This window comes from Sceloporus occidentalis, unplaced genomic scaffold, assembly GCF_023333645.1.
Source record: "Sceloporus occidentalis isolate IW3139 unplaced genomic scaffold, rSceOcc1.0.p SCAF_1, whole genome shotgun sequence".
In the NCBI taxonomy this organism is placed as follows: Eukaryota; Metazoa; Chordata; class Lepidosauria; order Squamata; family Phrynosomatidae; genus Sceloporus; species Sceloporus occidentalis.
The window spans coordinates 43,539,869-43,560,743 of record NW_028316981.1 but is presented as its reverse complement, the minus strand read 5'-3'; the positions used below and the strand labels follow the sequence as shown (position 1 = coordinate 43,560,743).

The 20,875-nt window shown below is 38.4% G+C and overlaps 1 protein-coding gene across 6 annotated transcripts in view; it reads right to left on the bottom strand.

The window, feature by feature from the left end:
- LOC149321341 (contactin-4-like) overlaps positions 1-20,875 on the bottom strand; it is a 700,468-nt gene that overhangs the window by 182,204 nt on the left and 497,389 nt on the right. For all 6 annotated transcript variants that reach the window (XM_089519801.1, XM_089519827.1, XM_089519837.1 and 3 more), the window contains 3 exons: positions 16,688-16,891; positions 5,172-5,274; positions 2,671-2,855 (listed from right to left, as the gene is read on the bottom strand). In XM_089519801.1, coding sequence (XP_089375927.1) covers positions 2,671-2,855; positions 5,172-5,274; positions 16,688-16,891 — 492 coding nt within the window. The remainder of the gene's footprint in view (positions 1-2,670; positions 2,856-5,171; positions 5,275-16,687; positions 16,892-20,875) is intronic.

Here is a 20,875-nt window from a genome sequence, read left to right as displayed (position 1 = left end):
GGATTATATGGGGAGATGCGGTCCTTCAAGTACCCTGGGCCCAAGCCATTTAGGGCTTTATAGGTAATAACCAACACCTTGTATTGCGCCCGGAAGCGAATGGGCAGCCAATGAAGATCTTGCAAAATAGGTGTTATGTGACTAGTCCTGGAGCATCCAGTGACTAGCCTTGCTGCCATGTTCTGTACTAGTTGAAGCTTCCGGGTTTGGTACAAGGGTTGCCCCATGTAGAGCGCATTACAGAAATCCAACCGAGAGGTCACCAGAGCATGCACCACCGTTTCAAGGTCCTCCCGGCCCAGGTAGGGTCGCAGCTGGCGTATCCATATAATGTCCATATAAAGACATGGGGGTGAAGTTAAGGCTCTTTAGGCTTGATAGTATTAGCCACTCCCTTCAAATTTAAAGCAAACAAGTCCATGCAGGGCTGCCTATGGGAAAGAGATAGACCCAGAATAGCTATTCTCTTTTAATGTTCATGCTCCAAGCCATTTTGGCACCAGAAAAAGATCTCAAATAGAGGTGTTTCCAAATAACTTGGGGTTTCATTCCTTTGGCAATTCCTGCTTTGATGCATCTGCTTTTCATGTTGACATAATGCCCTCTACTATGTGGTAGGGATTGCCCTGACAGACTTTCATGTCAAAGTCCAAAGGTTTCATTCATACACACAATACAAGCAAAGTTTTATTCCTCTGCGCACAAAGATAGGCAGAAATGCAACATATATCACTATATGACATTTCTTCTTATGAGAAGTCTACAATAGGAAAGTGTTTTAGCAGAATAAATCTGCTCTTCATTTGTGGTACTCCAGGCCAGAGACATCTCAGGTACTGTGGAGGAACCTTTGGACTGATGCCTCTGGTTTTAGAGCAGATAATCAAAAAATAGCTTTTTGACCATTTTCAATGCATGGAAGTATCTAGATCAGACTGTCAGAGTAGGCTAAAGACCTTGTAAAACCACAAATCCTAGGATTCCATAGGATGAAGCTACACCATTTAAAGTGGCATCCAACTGCATCATTTCTACCCTGCAGATGCAACCTATGAGCTCTTCCAGATTGGGCAAATGTATCAGGAGTTGCCGTAGTTTTTGGGTTGCTTTTTAAATATCCAAATAATATTTCTGTTGTTCTGGACTATTTTCTGGCAATTACTGGTAGCAGCTGCAACTGTTTATTCCCACCCTCAAATTGTTTTTTCTTTAATTCCAAGATTTATCAGAACAATATGTTCCCTTACCTTCTTTTTCTCCTTCCTCTATTTATTTTTAGAATTATAGCACTGTAACGCATCTGTGAAATGGTGTTTTTGAATTATAACTCTGTAACTAATCCCCCACCCCTCAAATTTGCAGAAATAGAAAATTGGCTCATTAAACCACAGGATAAAGTAAGCAAACCATGCCCAAGTTTTTAAAAGGCTTAGTGCAGATCTGAGAAAATCTTCATCTTCCACAAAGGGAAGAAAAGGTGCATTCTACAAGGGATCTGAACTGCAAGCAATTCAAACATTTGCCATACCTATCTGTATGGCATCCAAAAGAGAACAAAGGTGGTTCTCTATTTCAGCTGAGGCCTAATTTGCAGACAAATAGGAAAAGTTATCACTAGGTTTGGCAACAGGGGTCATTCACATGTTTTTTTGCAGAAGAACAATGCAAATAACTGATTGCTGGGTCTGTACTCATTCTCCATGGTTTGAGGGCAGCGGGGGGGGGGGGGGCATATAATAATAATAATTTGTTTTATTTATATCCCGCTATTCCAAAGATCATAGCGGTGAACAGCAAGTAAGCTAATTAGCAAGTAAGCTAATTTCACTTTCCTCCTGTAAGTGTGTTTCCTCCTGTAAGTGTATTTCACTTTCCTCCTGGGAAGTTGCTGGAAGCCAGCCCAGTGCAATGGGTGTGGAGGGGAAGAGGAAGAGGAGGAAGAGGAGAGTCTCCTTGTAAGGCCGGCTTTTGTCCCTAAAGAGGCAACAATGCGAATGTATTTGAAACTCGTTCAAGGTATGCAAAGTTTAATCCAGGTCTGTTTGCATTGGTTATTCACACTGCCAGTAATGCAAAACTTTTTAAAAAAACTGGGGGAAAGATTCGGTACTGATTATCCCAGGTTAAGTGGGTTTTTTTGGCCCACCCCCCATCCCCAATTAATTGGGTAGATTTGGGATGCATGTGAACAACAGTGATTCAACCCAAATTCACCCTGGACTATTTTTACATGTGAATAACGCCAGGGTCTATGTGAACACTGGAACAAAACATATCCATATTAAAAACTAGCCAAAAATGAAGACTCTATTAATGAGCAACTGCTCCTAAAATTAATACATGGGGCAAAATAAAGACTAATCAGAGGAGCATGTTAGTTTCTGTAAAATGGCAAAGGAAGATGGGCAAATTACTTTACAACATCTTTTACATCTTACTGGACCAATCACCTTCTGACAACATACATTTTCATTTCTCTCTCACATCACAGCCTCAATCAATACGCCTGTCTCAGAGGCTTTTTACTTTATACAAAATTATACTTGCTGAGCAGTCCAATTTGCAAGACAAAATTTGAAGAGAAAAATCAACATTGACATTGCAACAAAGCATTTACCACATTTTGGCCTCAGCTGTAATGAAAAACAGGTGAATAAATAATCTGGGTACCATAAAACGTCAGCTGGCCTCGGGCCACATTTCTTCCTCTCACATTTTCAGCCACACACTCATATAGGCCGGCATCTTCCTGTTGAAAATTTGGGATTTCAAGAATGCTGCTCGATTTGTGCCTCCGAGCTTTTTTGGGTATTTGTTTTCCATCTGCTCTTCTCCAGCTGATTGTTGGAACTGGGCTGTTTTTTAACAACAAAGGAAAAAGAAAAGTCTTTGTTCTTGTAATTGCACTGCAATCCATCAATCAATAGATAGATACTCAATTAACACTTTTAAATCCAGATCATTACTGCTTACAGTTATGATGAGCCTTCAAAGATGTTCTGTGCTGTTTATTGACTGAAATGCAGCTAAGAATTGGTAGATTCTGAGACATGTTCTAAGAGACTATACTCTAAAGCAGTAAACATTTATTTAAAATAAGAGGACATTTGTCAGTTATATATTCATCTTTATAGTGATTCCCTGCTTTTCTAGGCTTTAGAGTTATTTCAATCTTCCTTTAAGCAAAGACTTTTCATAATTGGAAGATGGGTGTATTTTGACATTTATGTCCTTGGGATTTATACATCTTTCCCCTAAATTAAAAAAGAGGTACTTTTCTTTAGAATGAAAATACCAATTTGTTATTTCTTCCAGTAATAATTTGTTACTATGCTACCACTGGCCTAATATAAAAGCTACAGCACACGGAGCATAGTCAGTTGCTCCAAGAGAGATTGGCACTAGCTACCAATGCAAATGAACTTAAGAAAAATGGTAGCTCCATTAACAGAGCAATAAGCAAGTGAGTAGCTTCCAAGGCTGAACAAGGTAGTGGGTCACAAATGGTGCTAAAAGTATTTTGGGAATGTCACTTCAGTTGTGTACTTTCTATTCCTCTAAAAAGTGAGTTCAAATATTGTTTGCTGTTTTCATATTCCACTTTTTAAACACAAGGTCTTTTTAAAAAACGAATTTTTAGAATTACAAATTAGGCATACTGTATGATGGCAAGGATCCAGTGAGATGGTTCCACTGACAAAACCGCTACTGCTACTACTGCTAGCAGAATGAGAGGAGGACAACAATCTCCTCCTCCTCCTCCTCTCCTCTCCTCTCCACCAGCTCCCTGGTTATCACACAAACCAGTTTTGGAATTCTCCAGACCCAGTCTTTAGATGGCACAGAGGGCCACAGAGGAGAGGAAAGGGAAGAAAATTCTCCCACACAAATGTATTTATGTCAGCACAATGTTGAGAGGAGGCAAAAATGTTGAAGTCCTGAAAAGCCCTCATTTTTTCCTCAGATTTTTTGGGAGGGAGAAAGAGCAATTTTGGGAAAAACTGAAATATGTACAATACTTATTTTCATTCCAAGTATAAACTTATTTCACTTCTTTAAGAAACCTAAAATGCTCAATTCATATTTTAGCTAACAGCAACAGCAGCAGCAACATCAACATCCTGTCCTATATCACAAGATCTCAGGGCTGTATATAAGCAAAAACAACTTAGATACTTACTGGCATATTTATGAAATTTAAATTTAATTTATGAAATTTAAAAATAGTGCATTTCCCTATCATTTATTTGCAGCACCTGGAGCTCAAAGATACACTTTTGGGATTAGTTTACTAGAACATCTCACTGTGTTCCAAATTTGTATGAAATATCTTTATAATGACATTATGATACTTCATTTATATTAAATCACTCTCTGATTGATTCCTAATATTGAAATTTCCCTTTTTGCTGCCATATCATTTGGTATTAGCAAACAATTTACTATATCCTCAAGATTAGTTTCTTGAAGCCAGTTTCGATAATATCCATTAATATGCTAAAACAAGGATGGGAATAGTACAGCCCTCCACTTATTTGTTGACCTGTATTCCCAGCAGCTCTATTCAGCATAACTAATGGTGGGAATTATTGGAAGCTGCAGTTCAGCAACATCTTCCAGACCTGTGTTAAAAGCTGCAATGTCTGTGCCTTGTCCTGATAGCCATCATGTTCATGTACCAAACCGCACCAACTTTTCTTAGGTCCAAAACACATTGCAGAAATAATCCAGTGAGACAGCTTTGACTACCCTGGCTCAGTGATAGGGAATCCTGGGAACTGTAGTTTATTGTGATGCCAGAGCTCTCTGTTAGAGAAAACAAAATGTCTCACAAAACTATTATTCCTAGCATTCCCAAGCATTGGTCAGGGCAGTTAAAATGGTCTCGAGATGGATTATATCTGCAGTGTGTTTTGGACCTTAGTAAGCAAAAAGGAGACAGATATAAACAAAGGAAACTACGTTTGAAGTAACAGTGTACATAAACATCCCTTTAACATGGCAAACTGAATAGTCCAAGCAAACCTAACATTTTTTTTAAAAAAACCAGGAGACCAATAGCCTTGGAATGGTGGAAACTGTGCAAAACATAAAATCTACAATGTGGTCAGTGGTGCAGTCTCTGCAAACTGTTTCAGTACCTTTGAATGAGTGATAGGCAAAGAACTTACTTTCCCAGTGCAAAACACTCCAGTCTCACAGTTGTTCCTTTTGCAGATGGAACCATTTCTGGGAACTGAACTTCAATTTTTGGCTCGTATTCACCCATCACTCCTGTGAACATATAATAGATGCTAAATTGGCTTGAATTTTGCATCACATATCCTCAAGTATTCCTGAGTTAACCTGGGGCTGTTTTATACATCATTACGTGCCCAATTAATCTGTTCATTTCAAACAGGACCTTGCCTCTAACAGCCGCACACCACAGGCTCCTACTCCCATTTACTGCCAGAGGGAAATTTGTTTTGCAGCACTCAGCCATCTGCCTAAGATTACATCTCATCATAGCTCCTTGCTTTTTCATTTCTGTATATTCTTCTTCTGAAAAAGAAACTGCTAATAAAGTCTAATCAATGCCTTTTGGAGAAAGTAATGCAGAGCAAACAACAGTTGCAAAAACTGTTGATAGAGCACTGTGGGCTTATCAAAGCATCCATGAATATTAAGGAAGAATCTCCTGAAGAGCTGCATTGGTTGTGCTGTTTCTTTAAATTTTAGTGCCTTAATAAATCACCCCCCTTATCAGGATTTTTTAAAAAAGAAATGGTATTAAAAGCTGTACATATAAATAAAAAACCTTGGTATATTTAAGAGAAGTCAGCACATTTGATACAAAGTGAGAAGCTTGTAAAACCAGATCAATATTATTTCCTGGAGCGCAATCACAGTCAAAGCCATGAAAATGGTATCACAACTTAATCCTTTTTAATGCTTTTTGTCCAGCTATAGCAGGAGTAAAGTGTTAAATATAGTAATCATTGGGAAAGCCTATAGTTATAATAAAATAGCAATTGTGTTGTGGATTAAATTAAAACTACAACCTTTAGCAATATAATTTCATGGCCAGTTGGATACCTTGCACCTTGCGATCTATATATTATGCTGCCTGGTCAACTCTCTTCACCTGTTGGTGGGCTTATGAATTCAGGATAGCTTGTTAAGAATTTCTCTCCAAGTTTTGGAATGAAACACTGACTCAAGTTTGAAAAATGGAAAACTACTTCAGCTATAAGAAGTCTAAAAAGCAAACAAACCACTGTTAAAAACACTTTGTCACTCAGATGGAGATGAGGATAGGCTCACATACATGTCAAGAAATGAGTACTTTGTAGCTGAAATTAGAGGAGGTTACAGTACTGGCATTCTGCAGCTCTTAGGCTGGCTGTACTGTCTACAAAGATATATTTGCCTTTACAATACTTTACAAAAGAATGTTTTGGTTGTAACTAAAACAGATCTTACAAAAAACTGATAGTAAATCTCTAATGCTCTGCCTGTAGCATCCAAAGTACTGTACATTAAATCCAGTAGTGTTGTCTCTTGAAACTTTCATTACTTGTGGAAGCATGTAGTACACAACAATATGTTCAGAATGAAATCACAGTCACACACTCAAGAGATACTGTCTGCTGCTTACATTTCCCTCCTTGTTATGTGCAGAGAATAGAGAGTGCTCTACATCATGTTCAAACCATCTTGAATTTCATTTTGGTAGAAAGGCGGGATAGAAATCAAATAAATAAACGTAAGCTTATTTGGAAACTGGTATTTGGAATCATCAATATAGAATGTGTACTATCTGTTTTAAAGAATGAGTTTATTATCAAGAGCTGCATATCTGGGACTCAGAAAAGACGATGCTTTCTGCCACTGACTATCAGAAAGGCAAAGAGTGTGGGAGAGACTGGGGAAGTGCATGGGAGGGAGTAAAATCAATTCAGAGTATTATATTCCAGTGAGGAACCAAGAAAACAAACACTACAAAAAAAGAAAAAGAAAGAAAGAAAGAAAGAGAGAAAAGAAAAGAAAAGAAAAGAAAAAAGGAACACACCAAAGAACCCTAACTACTTCTCTCCACCTTGGCAATGACTGGTTGTACATTTCTGGACTTCTAACACACCTAATCACAGAGGCATTATTATGTGGTTTGCATTTTTCCTTATTTTTCTACTATTTGCCTGCTCTGACTAAAACTGCAAGGATGGCAAACACTGCTGATACTACTGTCAGGGATTGGACGATGGCCCTTGAGGTCTCTTCCAACTGAATGATTCTACTATCATACTGCTGTTTCCACTTCTACAGTACTACTACAATATTCATAACAACAGATGCTCAAATGAACCTACTAACATCATACAGCCTGAATGAATGTAGAATGGCATGATTTTCCAGAAATACAACAGGAAGGAAGGAGTGAAAACAGGACAAAGTCATTTGGTAGTAGCAGGTGAGGAAGTGAGATAAAACTAGAATGATTATTAATATCTTTCTTGAAAAGACTCAGAAGAGATAGGATCATAGTAAACTCCCAGAAAGATTCCCTCTTCTGAATTTACGCTGACTTATGTCCTATCCAATAACCCTGTAATCAATATCCATTTCCTGAGTAAACATTTAGAAACTCTCATTAACAGGTGTGTGCAGCTCCAGAGTATAGATTAATTTACACACAACGCCACCAGTAGAAAAGAAATTGTTTTTAACTGCTGTAAATTACTTATGGCGACCTCATGAATGAGAGACCTCCAAGTTACCCTCTATACTCAGCAGTCCTGCTCAGGCTTTGTATACTCACATTCGTGGATTCTTGATTGAGTCTATCCATTTGTAATGTGGTCTTCCTCTTTTCCTGTGACTTCTTGCCAAGCATTATTGTTTTTTCTTAGTGAGTCATGATATGGCCAAAGTTCAGAAGGCTCAGTATTATTATTATTATTATTATTATTATTATTATTATTAAGCTTTATTTATATAGCACTGTAAATTTACACAGCACTGTACATACAATCTTTTAATTAGACGGTTCCCTGCCCTCAGGCTTACAATCTAAGAAGACATGACACAAAAGGGGAAGGGAGTGGTGGATGCAGCCAGATGCCTTCTGGGAAGGGCTCAGTTCCTTTGGGGAGGCCTGATGGGATTGGCCCACCCCTCTCTCCCTCAGAAGCCATCTTGGCTTCCAGGGAAAGGTCAGGCTTGATTTGCTCTAGGACCCATTTATTTGTCTTTTTAGCAGTCCACAGTATCTACAGAATTCTTCTCCAGCACCACATTTCAAATGAGTTGACTTTCTTCCTATCAGCTTTTTTTCACTGCCCATATATAGAAATGGGAAATACGATAGCATGGACAATCCTAACTTTAGCAATCAATGATATGCCTTGACACTTGAGCATCTTGTCTAGCTCCTTTAGAACTATCGTTCCAAGTCCTATTCGTCTTCTGATTTCTTGACGGCAGTCTCCATTCTGATTAATGACTGATGCTAATTAGAACCAAAGTAGATTCTCTCTGTAGTTTGAAGCAGCTCTGTTGGTATACTATCGCTTCCTGGTGATTCATTTCTCTCAAGTGTTCTGAGTGTTACTTCACTTTCTAAAATTGTAGGTTTATCTTCAAATGATTCTTCTTTGAATGAATCTTTCCTTTCATTCCACTTATGCAGTTCTTCAGTGTATTCTTTCCATTGACCTTTTATTTCTACTTGGCCACGCAATGTGTTCCCTTGCCGGTTATAGAACATCCCCATTCTCAGTTTAAATTTCTCTTTGATTTCTTGGGACTTGTGGAAGAGGCCTATTGTTATTCTTTTGTTGTTGTTGTTGTTATTGTTGACAACTTCTACTTTTCTACCTTGATTAGTATAGTAGTTCTCTTTGTTTCTGCACACTAGCTGTGAACAGATGCATTTAGGGTTGTTACTCTATTTCTTTTCCCTTTTACTTTTGCTTTTCACCTTACCTTAATTGCTTAAGACTTTAATCTCTCATCCATTGAGGCTCCTCTTTTTGGCTGCTGGTAGTATCTTTTTGCATTTTGCTGCCCTGACAATCTCCTTAGCTTCAGACAAGGGTCCATCTGGCTCCCGATTAAACTCAATACTGAAAGTCTCTTTTAACATTATCTTTAAATTCTATTGGTATGTTCTTCAGGTTGTATTTTGGCATAATGATTGGTTTATATACAGTGATATATACAGTCACTTTGTGGGTTGCTTGAAGAATATATTTGCAATGAACATACTGTTGACTTCACAAAATTCAATTCGTTACTCTCCTGATGCATTTCTTAATCTTAGGCATTATTTTCCCTACAATATTTGATTCTGTTCTGTTTCCTTCTTTTGTGTTCTAACACCTATGTTCATCAACTGTCTATTTAACAAGAAATCCTGTTTTGGTGTGTGATCCATTTTCCCCTGGACTTTAAGATAGAATCTTTGAGTTTCTTCTTCTGTCTCTGTATTTGGAACATAACTGTAATGTTCATAGGTTCCGTTTCTTATTTTATTTCCTCTAGTTTCCCCTGAATCATGCCTCCAACATTCCATGTTCCTAATGTGTGTTGTGCAGTTTCAGACTTTCCTTTCACCTCTGAGCACATCAATAGCTGAATGTCCTTTCGGCTTGAGTCCAAGTGCATCATTAGCCACAGTGCTACTTGTAGTTGTTTTCTGCTGTACCCTAGTAACTTGATGAGTGACTTCAAACCTGGGACTGTCATCTTCTGGCACAATCTCATTCCATTTGAGATTGTCTCATCATTCCAAACCCCCATTCAAAAGGGGTTTAGCATGTCTCCTTCTGCTCATTACTAACAATTGTTAGGTATGGTGCCACTGCTGTTGTCTCTGAGAGATCTTTTGCCAATGTCACCCCATTACTACTGCTGTCCAGTAGTTGGCTGGCACTTTTAGTCTGGCCCCCCAGCAAAAGCCTGTCTGACATGGAAGACCTGACTAACAATATTGCTACCATCAGTATAGCCTCTTGTCTCACAGGAGTGTGCAATTCCACCTATGTGGAAGGATAATGTCATAATGAGAGAAAAGAAGCAAGGCATGTCTTATATTCTCTTAGAGCAATCAGCAGCAAACAATCATAAAAAAAAAACAACTGATACCCAACCATGAAATAAAGAGACCAGACACATAAACTGGATGCATAAAAGGGGCCATTTATTCAGCCTGTAACCTATTTAATGTGAAACTCTTGAACTTCCAGACTTAAAACTTCAACACTCTTGAGGGAAATCGACTACAGTGAAAAGCCTGGTGTGGGTCCAGCTGAAGCCAGGTGTCAATCCCAGACCACCTCTTCAGCCTTCCCTTTGATTCAAATTATATCCTCAGCCAGTCCTAGGGAGGTAAACATAAGGCACTATCCCCCAAACTCCCTAAAGTTTGTAAGTTTGACCAAAACCCCTATGTCTACCCCAAAGGCAGGTTCTTTCACAACCCCCAGATCCCTTGACCTGTCTAAACTGTTTCAGAGCCTAACATTTCACTGCAAACGGGTGCTACTGGTGTGCACCAAATAGTTCTTTACCCCCAACCTATTTAGCAGCCACCCAAAGCCAATTACTAGTCCCTGCACACAGTATGGGGTAGGCAAAAACCCCAGGAAAAGGGGAAAGGAAATTCCTACCTGGCCCCAAAGCGACCAACCAGGTTCATGATTTTTCCAGCACCACAAAAGGGACACTTTTACAACTCTCTTCCTCAGGAAGAGAACGAAAGTGCTACGACAGCATGTAGAGAGGCACAAAGAAAGCTGCTACTTTCCCACTCCATTTTGTTTTTGTTTTCTCATCTGGTAAGGAGGTTAGGATAGAGTTTTATGTGGTGTTAGCACAAAATTTGGTTTGTTTGTTTTCTTGCTACTTTATAATGGTGAATGATGCAAACCCGGGAAAGCATTTGCTCTCTTAAGATAGCCTTTTGAAAGACACAGAATACTGACAGTGATCTGTGGCATGCAAGTCATACTTCTGCCTTGTGTGTATTTTGTTTGACTTACTTTATGTGGCAGTGCATCTTATATAATAAGGAACGCGGGGCCTTGAAGCAAACAGAATAAAATAAGACAAGAATAGTAAAAGTTGAATAAACGCAAGCATGAATGTATATTCATTCTATGCATTTTTAAAATTTCCCTTGCTGCAGATGTTTGAATTTACTCTTTTCTCCAGCTACACAGAATCAATTTTAATAGCCTAGGTTAGAAGCAGGTGTCTTCCAGATATTTTGGAGTGGTATTTCAACAGTTGCTTACTATGCTGGGTGAGACTTATGGGAGTTATAGACAAGAACATTTGGTGTGTGCCAAGTTGCTTAAGTGGCTATTCTGGGAGTTGTGTCTCAAAATAATACCTTTTCCAGGTCTTTCTGCAACCTATTCTAGAATAGATCCAATCCTTTTAATAGAAAGCCCAAGCTACAATGTTAACAAAATCCATGAAAACTGGGGATGGAAGTAAGCATGAACAGCAACCATGGAAGCTGAACAGTAAAACTATGGGAACTGAAAAGTAAAATCTGGCAGTGGGGAACAGCAGCCACAGGAGCTGAACAGTGCTGTTATACCCTGCAATATGAGAATTAGCACATGTTCAAGGGCAGGCAGCCTACCTCCCTTACCTTTAGAGATAAATTCTCTGGCACCTTCTGAAAATAGGTTTGATCCACAGGTAATTTATAAGGGAAAACAAGCCATTGTGTTTGTAAAATAATTCACTTGTGCTGAAAAAGAAAGATTAGGTTGACAATCACAATACAAATTGGCCAAGGCTTGCTTGATTGCCTGCCTGCCTGCCTCCTTTCCCTTCTTTGTTTCTTCTTGTCAACATGCTAGAAAAGAAAAAGAAGAAAAAGAGCATTTTATTCCTCTTTCCCAACTTTTAAAAGGTGTGAACTGATAGCCTTTTCACTAGGCTCCAACTCAGACTATGAAGAAATACTAGCTCTCCTATAAAATTTGCCAGGATGTATGTATCTGAAGAACCACCCAAACTCAGTTTATTCCCTCAGACATGACTCCACTTCTTTTCAAAAATAAAATCTGAAACTCTTAAGGGAGTGCATCTTTCTCTATACATCTGCCCCAAGTCTGTTGGAGGGACCTTCCTCTGTGCCCCACTACTGGAAGGAAAATATTGTGGGAGGACATAGGAGAGGGCCTTCTTGGCTGTGGCATCTTGCTTATGGAATACCTTTTCAGAAGCCCAAGTGGCACCAATGCTATCATGCCAGCGCAAAGTCAAAATATGGCTCTTTATCAAACCATTTTGGGCTTAACTGATTTTATCCCTTTTGCAAATATTGTCAGCTTAATTTTAGTCTTTTTAATTATTGTTATTTATTGTCCTAAACTGATGTTGTTATATACCACTCTGAGATCTTTGGATATAGGGCAGGATAGAAACAAACAAACAAATAAATAAGAACAAGGGGATGTTTTTCACAAGGGCTGCAGCTAGCTTTTTATGTTCCAGGCATACCGATGGAAGCTATGCAGGGGCTCTCTCTTTGTTCTTCTGCTAGCAGTCAAAGATCTTTTCATTCAGGCAAGCCTTTGGCACTTTGTCTGGGTTGCTGAGGAAAGGGGGCTTTTAATCCAGGCTGCTGTCACCTTTTGTGTTTTGCTTCTGTTCTTTTCCATCTCAACTGATTTGTTTTTAACTGCTTTAAAAGTTGTTTTCATCCATCTGTGGTATACTTTCACTCACACTGGTTTCCTTCATTTCACTGTCAGTCTTCTTGAGTCTCCAAATAAGGTGCAAATCCTCTTTGTGTTTGTGTGTATGTGTGCATTTGTATGTGTGTGTTTGTGAGGGTCTCACACAGTTTTCCAGATGGAAAGTCTTCGGGACTTATGACAGAATTATGTAGTCTGGGAGTTGCAAGAGGTGGCTTTTCAAGAGAAGAGTGAGCAAAAGGCTGAGTTACAGCTTGGGTTCATCCTTTCTCAGCATGGATGAAAGCTAACAGCCTTTCCATCTCCACATCACAAGTGGACACACAGCGAAAATCAAAGGAGAGACGTGGTCAACAAGTTGTACTATGCAGTGAAAAGTAATAAGGGTACTTCAAGTGAACAGATTACCAGGTGTAAGAGGCTATGACTCCTCACTGCTGTTGTTACTTGTTCTTTGAACACTGATTACTACAGGAACTTATGGACAAATCGAAGATTGCCTGAAAGTATACTTAGGACAAATGGTAGAAAACAACTCCAAACATGAAGGCATGTCTTACTAGAGAAGGATATAAGCAAAGACTACTTGTTAAAGATTTTATACTACATAGATTGCCTTTTATCCTCTTTTTGTCACAATGAAATAAATACTCCCCTGCAGAGGTGCCACAAACAGGTCTAATATTGATCCAGAGAACTGTCTAAACAACAAAAAAGTCCACTCTTACTATTGCTTGGCTGTCCCTGTTTTTGATATATTTTAGTTCCCTGTGGAGAAAATGCCAGCTGGTATTGAAAGTGCCTGACCAATGGGTGAAAGAGCACTTTCTGATTGTACTATGAAATAGAAAGAAACAGTCCAATTTAAGTCAACAAGAGAATGAAATATTGCTTCCCAAAAGCACTAAAGTGACATCTGAAGTTTTAAGTTTGAGGAGCCTTGAGAGGCAGGCGAGGGTGCAGAATTAAAAGCAAAAACGGAACAGTCAGCTAAGGGACACAGCTATTTTATAGATGGTTGGTTTTGCACAGAGGATGAGAGAGAAAGGGAAGAAGAAGAGACAGGTATTTCAGGATGCAGTGCTATGCCCACTTTCCTGGAAGGCAATCCCCCTAAAGTGAACTGGGTAAGGAATATAGGGTAGATTTGCAAGTGACTTAACATATAGTCATTTAAAACATTTTCCCCATTTTTCCCCTCTAGTTACAGTGTGCTATGATGTATCCCAAATATCTGCAAACTCTCATGTTGCCACAATGTGGTTCAATTAATTTCTGTTATGTCTATGTTAGGGACCAAATATATATAGAAACTGGAAATTGTTCCTTTCTAGACAATAACAATGAGAGCAGCTGATCAGCATGGTCAAAATCTTAAAAAGGAATAGCCATGCTGGCTGGGGGAATCAGGGAGTCAAAGTCCAAAGAAGTCACTTTTCAAAGCTCTGTATATATGTTATATTAAATGGGCACTTATACCTTGTATGCCAACCCCCCAACCACCAGAGCAACTGCATTAGAAATAGTAGCAACAGAACAAGAAGCCAGATCAAGAGGAAGGCTGAATCTGCACTACACAAACAGTGCAGTCTGACATCATTTCAACTGCCATGGCTCAGTACTGTGATATTCTAGGAGCTGTAGTTTGTCGTGATGCCAGATTTCTTTGACAGAAAAAGTTAAATGACTCACAAAACTACAGTTCCCAGAATTCCATAGCATTGAACCATGGTAGTTAAAACAGTGCCAAACTGCATTATTTCTGCAGTGTGGATGCAGTCCAAGTCTGGGAAAGAGAAGAACTTGTCTTTTTGTTCAGTGATGTAGTCCCAATAAAAATTTCCCAAGGTGCAGTATGAGACTTGAGAGAAGCTGCCATTGGGGGGCCAATGGAAAATGCAGAAGACCTCTGCAGTCTAGAATACAGTTAACAGGCCCACCCTGCACATTATGGTCCTGATCCTGATTGAGATCCTTACTCAATGGTAATGTTAAAATACACATGGAAGGGTAAAGTGGTCATGTAACAGAATGCGTACTACTGCCCATATTCACTAGATAACAAGGTAATACCTATATGTTACCACATCAGGGTCAATAATCTAAATCCTGAATAATTATCCAAATACAGTCGCCCTTTTGAACTCGCGGGGATCCGTTCCAGACCCCCCCCCCCCGGTGAGTTCAAAATCCCGCGTATATTCAAAGTTTGAATAAGGTGTGTGCATGTGGAGAGCATGCCATGCACACACACCCCATTAAGATTAATAGCAGTTGCCCCTCTGCGGATTTCAAGTCCGTGGACTTGGGGGGTGACTGTACAGTATTGTGCAGGAAAGACACAGATGGGAATCAATCAATCCTCTTTTCCCTCCCCACAAATGGTAACTGTCGGTCAATAAATATCCATACCTTTTTATTACTAATCTTCCTTCATATACTTATCATAATTAAGTGAGGAAAGTAGTTCCAAGCAGCACGTGTAACATCAAAATGACGAATTGCACAGTTCTGTATATTTTACATTTAGTGGGAGAGGAACATCATGAAATTTCTCTGTGTTACACTTATTCATGTAATTGGGACATTAAACATTGATGAATTTTCCTCTTAGTCTACTAATTTAATGGTGAAATGCTCTAATGAAAATCATCTGTCATATATATTGAGATGTACTGGACATGTCAAACTCAATTTAAATAGAGAGAATCCAGATGTAGCTGTCAGCAGGTTACTACATACATACAGTTATCACTTGTATTCTTTTGGCTTTTTGTACTTTGTATTCCTGAAAGTTGGGTGTGAAGACACTTTGCATCTGACCAAACTGAAGTGAATGAACACTTATGTGAAGTGCATTTATACGTGAACATCACTATAAAAGAAAATCTGGTAGTTGATAATTATAAATAGAGGTTTCATGCTATTCTGTGATGTCTAATTTTAAAACCCCTATTTAACATTTCTTCAACTGTACTAACACTTCAGTCCCAGAGAAACCTGATCATCTTGTGCTGACATAAATGCTGCTTGAACTTTCCTGCTGAACTCAACAAAGTTTCCCAGCGTATCAAATAAAAAGTAAAATGCACTTTAAGTGCATTTCAAGAACATTTGTGAGAATGACTTCAGGAGGGCAACTGTAAATATAGCAGAGTGGGTGCAAAACAAGAATTCTTTACAGAATAACTCATACCTACACACTTTACAGTCCACACCATAACAAATCATTATATTAAAATATTGTTTCAAGAGTTCTAGCAAATATAAGTCTCACTGTTCCTTTCTATAAAACAAATACTCTGAGATTCTCAGTGATGCAGCAGAAGAAAGTGTCTCAGGCCTACAACTAATACCATAAAGCCAGAATACTTCATTTCATTCAGCACGCACATGATTGTCCAGTACCATTCAAGATTCTATGTATACATGACCAGAATACATGTTTTTCCTGAATACGGAGATTAAGTATGTGAAATTATTTGAATAGTCAGAAGTGCTACACAAATTCTATGCATTACATATACTAACCACTATCTAAACATGTACAAGCATCTGATTAATGCTAGTGGCATTGCCAAGTAAGAACAGACCTCTGAAAGCTGTACTTCCATGTAGCAATGTGCCAGACAAGAGCAATAACTTCCTAAGAAAAATAAATTATAAATCTAAAATAAGGCTAGTCATTTCCACTTAAATAGAATAAATGATGCTTTGATTAATCAACCTCTTCACATTTATATCCTGGTCAAACAGTTTTACATGTGAGAGAGAGGTCAATGTACCAGTAACTCAATGAGTTTCTTAGTGCCTGGGAGTTTGAATTTAAATTTTACAGTTTCGGAGGCAAAACTCTAACAAATACACCCTACCATTACAACATCTATAGTAATATAATTATTTGAGTAAAAACAGCCTTGACAATTAACTCCTCTTCTGCCCATTTCTCATAAGGAAGTGAAAGCTCAAAATGTCATGAAACATACCATCGTTTCTCAGGATTAAAGGTGTTGTAGGTCCCAGCACTCTGTTGTTGGTTACAGTGTTTGTCACCACACATGTGTAATTCCCCACATCAGATTTCTCCACTTTAGCTATGTACAAATTTCCAGTTTCTTGAGAAACAAATCGGCGATTATCTTGGTGCACAAATGATGGATATTCATTAAAAATCCAAGCATAGATCAGTTCTGGAAATAATAAAAAGGTGTTATACATATTATTACTGTTAATAAAATAGAACTATTTTCATTTTTTTAAATGAAAGAAAGATGATGAAGTAATAAATTAAAGAAAATGCATTGGATTCCTTGTGATTGGGCGGGCTATAAATAAATTATTATTATTATTATTATTATTATTATTATTATTATTATTATTATTATTATTGTAAACAGATATACCTCTTTTCCAAACATTATTTTCCCCTTACAAATCAGATAATACCCAATAAAACAATTTAACACTAAATGCGTGTTTGTGTTTTGCAGGGATGAAAGGGTTACTTGAAGAGTTTAATTAATGGTTTTTTCAAGTGCTAGAACTGTTCCATATGTGTGTGTGTGTGTGCGCGCGCACACACACAATATCTAGTGCACACGTTTTCTGTAGTATTAAATAAACAAATAAATAAATAAATAAATAAATAAATAAATGTTCACAGTAGCTGCAAGCAACCTGCTAACATGCTAAAACAAATAGGTTAATGTTTTCCAAAAGACCCTCAATCATATGAGTGGAGCCTGTCCAAAATCCAATAGTGTGGGCATTTGGGGGGAAAAGTTGAAGGAGAAAGAAGGAGAAAGAAGGAAAAGTTTTGTTTATATTAACTAGACTCAAAAGTACATAAGACACAGACAAATATTCTGCAGATATTCACATTAATTACTGGACTATCCTGAAGCCCCATGAGCTGGAAAAAGCACGTACAGTTGGCCCTCTGTATCCACTGATTCAAGTATCCATTGCTTGAATATATATATATATATATATATATATATATATATTCCAAAAATCAAACCTTGATTTTGCCATTTTATATAAAGGACACTATTTTACTACCCCATTGTATATAATGATACTTGAGCATCAACAGATTTTGCTATCCATGGGGGGTGGGGGGGTGGGGTTGGGGGTCCTAAAACCAAACCCCAGTGGGTACCAAGGGCCCACTGTGCTGCTTTATAAACAGGGGAGCAAGAAGACTGCTTCTACTGCTTCCAGCTTTATCCTGGATAGTAGTGTTTACCAGGATGCTACTTATTATGCAGAATGTTCAGTTGGATAAACTGTGTGTGTGTGTCTATTCCAGGAAGGAGAAAAATCTGGGAGTTGGAACCACAGTTCTAGCACTAGCCAGACATCCAACTACAAGAAAGAAGTGATACTGGAAGTAACTACAGCACAGAATACTATACATGTTGTATCTCCCTTACTTGGAATTCTGAACTCTAAAACATTCCAAAATTGTCCACATGTGTAGCTGTGATACTGATACCTTTGCTTTCTGATGGTTCAGTGTACACAAGCTTTGTGTATCCAAAACATAGCATTTCGGATAAGAGGGACTCAACCTGTATTATATTTACATTGTTTAAATGACAAATGTGTTCAGAGTATTAACAAATGTGTTCAGAGCTTAAGTAACAAGGTCTTAACATTTGTTAAAATGTGTTTTTGTTTGTTTATGAATGAATGAATGAATGAAGGTTTATTTATATACCGCCGTTCCAATGATCACGGCGGTTCTGTTTCTTCATAATGTTGCACCATCAGCCCCATACTACCAGTTTGAACTGATACTAGTCCTGAAATACACTCTGGCAACATCTATTGTCCAGATAAATGGGACATAGGAAAGCTACATTCTCTGTCTACAATAACATGACCTCATACATCAAGTCAAAAGAGAGCAGCTGCCAGAAGCTTGCTCCATCGCTACCCTCAAAGCACCAGAAGCATCACCTATTGAAATTTGTAAATAGGAATTACTGCCTGAATGCATGGTTATTTCCTATTCCTACAAATTGCATTTTCTTTAGTGTCACATATTTTATAATATGTATAAAATATATACATATTCTATTTTACATTATATATATACATCTTGAGGGGGAGAGAGGCCTGTTATGTTATGTTTTATTTTGACTTTGTATTGTACTTCTTGTTGTACACCGCTTTGATCTAATTTGGAAAAGCGGTATATATATAACATTATTATTATTATTATTATTTAAAAACAAAGGCAAGGAGGGACTGTGTTATTTCCATGCTCTTTCAGCTGAAGGATGGGACAAAGCATCTATAAATAAAGTTATTGTTTTGTACCTTTAAGTCATTTCCAACTTATGTCAAACCTAAGGCAAACTTATTATGGGGTTTTCTGAAGTGAAGAGTGTGTAACTTGTCCAAAGTCAAGCAATGTGTTTCCATGGCTGAGCAGGGATCCGAACTGTGGTCTCCAGAGTTGCAGTCCAATGTTCAAATCACTACACCATACTGTCTTTTTACCAATCAGTTAATCACTCCAAACACTGTAAGGATCAAATTTCAAATTCCTTGATAATCACTAACATCACCTTCCATGTGCAAATAATTTTTAAATGGATGGGTAAAATCTTTAGTTGTTGCCTGGTTCAACAACATACAATGGGCCCTTGGTATCCACTGGAGTTTGTTTCCAGGATCCCCCGTGGATACAAAACTGTGGATGCTCAAGTTCCATTAAATACAATGGTATAGTAAAATGGTGTCCTTTATATAAAATGGCAAAATCAAGATTTGCTTTTGGGGATGTGTATGTATGTGTGTGTGTCTGAATATTTTCAAACCGTGGTTTCTTGAATCTGTAGATAAAAAAAATCCATGGATACAAAGGGCTGACTGTATTATTCTCAGGTCAAAACATGAGTTCAGGCGCCAAGTCCTTGTGATGACACAAGGATGCGTCTTTATTATGTCACAGAGATGGGGCAGGCAATGGGTTGTCAGGTGGGTAAGAATTGCTTTTGGGTCAGCTGATCATTGAAATGGGCATATGGGCAATCTAAGTAAAATCTAACAATCCAAATATTATGGCAACCTAGAGTGGGTGGGTGCGTGGGAGGAATGACAACATGCTTCAGCAAACGGGCAGATTGCAAAATGTACCCATGAGTTGCACTAGTTGCTGCCATTTCTTACTTACAGCACATATAAAATATGCTCTGGTGGAGTGTGTAGAAGACTCACAACCAGCCCTGGGGAACTTTTTTATCTTCAGGTCCTAAGCTGCGGCAAAAATGGATAATACAACAATGTTCATAACCAGTGACATTGCCAGTCTGCTCCATGCTTTGTTCAAAAATGTTACAGTGGATCCAGATGCATCCATCTGGCTTCACATCTGGCCCACTGATGTTGCATGAATGCAATACTATACAGTAAATGCCATAGGCAGATGGGATGCCCATGTTTTAAAGTCATCTCTTTCACACACACAAATTAAACATTGTCCTCCACCAATACCACTTGTCTTGAGATTTGCCTGAAGACCCAGAGAAACGGAACAATTCCATGAGACTTCAGCTGATACCTCAAGAAGTGATAATCCTATCTCTAGATTGCAACCTGGCAGATATCTCACACCAGAATAAATGATTGGTTTAGAATTAGAGTGGGTGACCAAACTGGTGAATGGTCTGGAAGCCATGCCCTGTTAGCAATGGCTTAGGGAGCTGGGTATGTTGAGCCACAGAAGAGAAGATTAAGAAGCGACACAATCTTCATGTTTAAATATTTGAAAGGTTGTCATAATAAGGAGGGAGAAAGCTTGTTTTTTGATTATCCAGAACCTAGGACACAGAGCAATGGATTGAAGCTGCAGGAAAAGAAAGTCCACCTAAACATTAGGATGAACTTCCTGATAGTAAGAGCTGTTTGACAGTTTGACTGTTTGACACTGCCGCAGAGAGAGGTGGAATCTCTTCTTTAGAGGTTTTTAAACAGAGGCTGGATGGCCATGGGTCAGGAGTTTGGTTGTGTCTTCCTGCATGGTGGGGGTTGGATTGGATGGCTTGTGATCTTTTCCAAATCTATGATCCTATGAAATTCCACAGACCACACCCACTTTTCAGCAGAGATGGGAAACTTAGTTCATTGTTAGTGAACTGTTACTGAGACAGATGCTGAGCTCA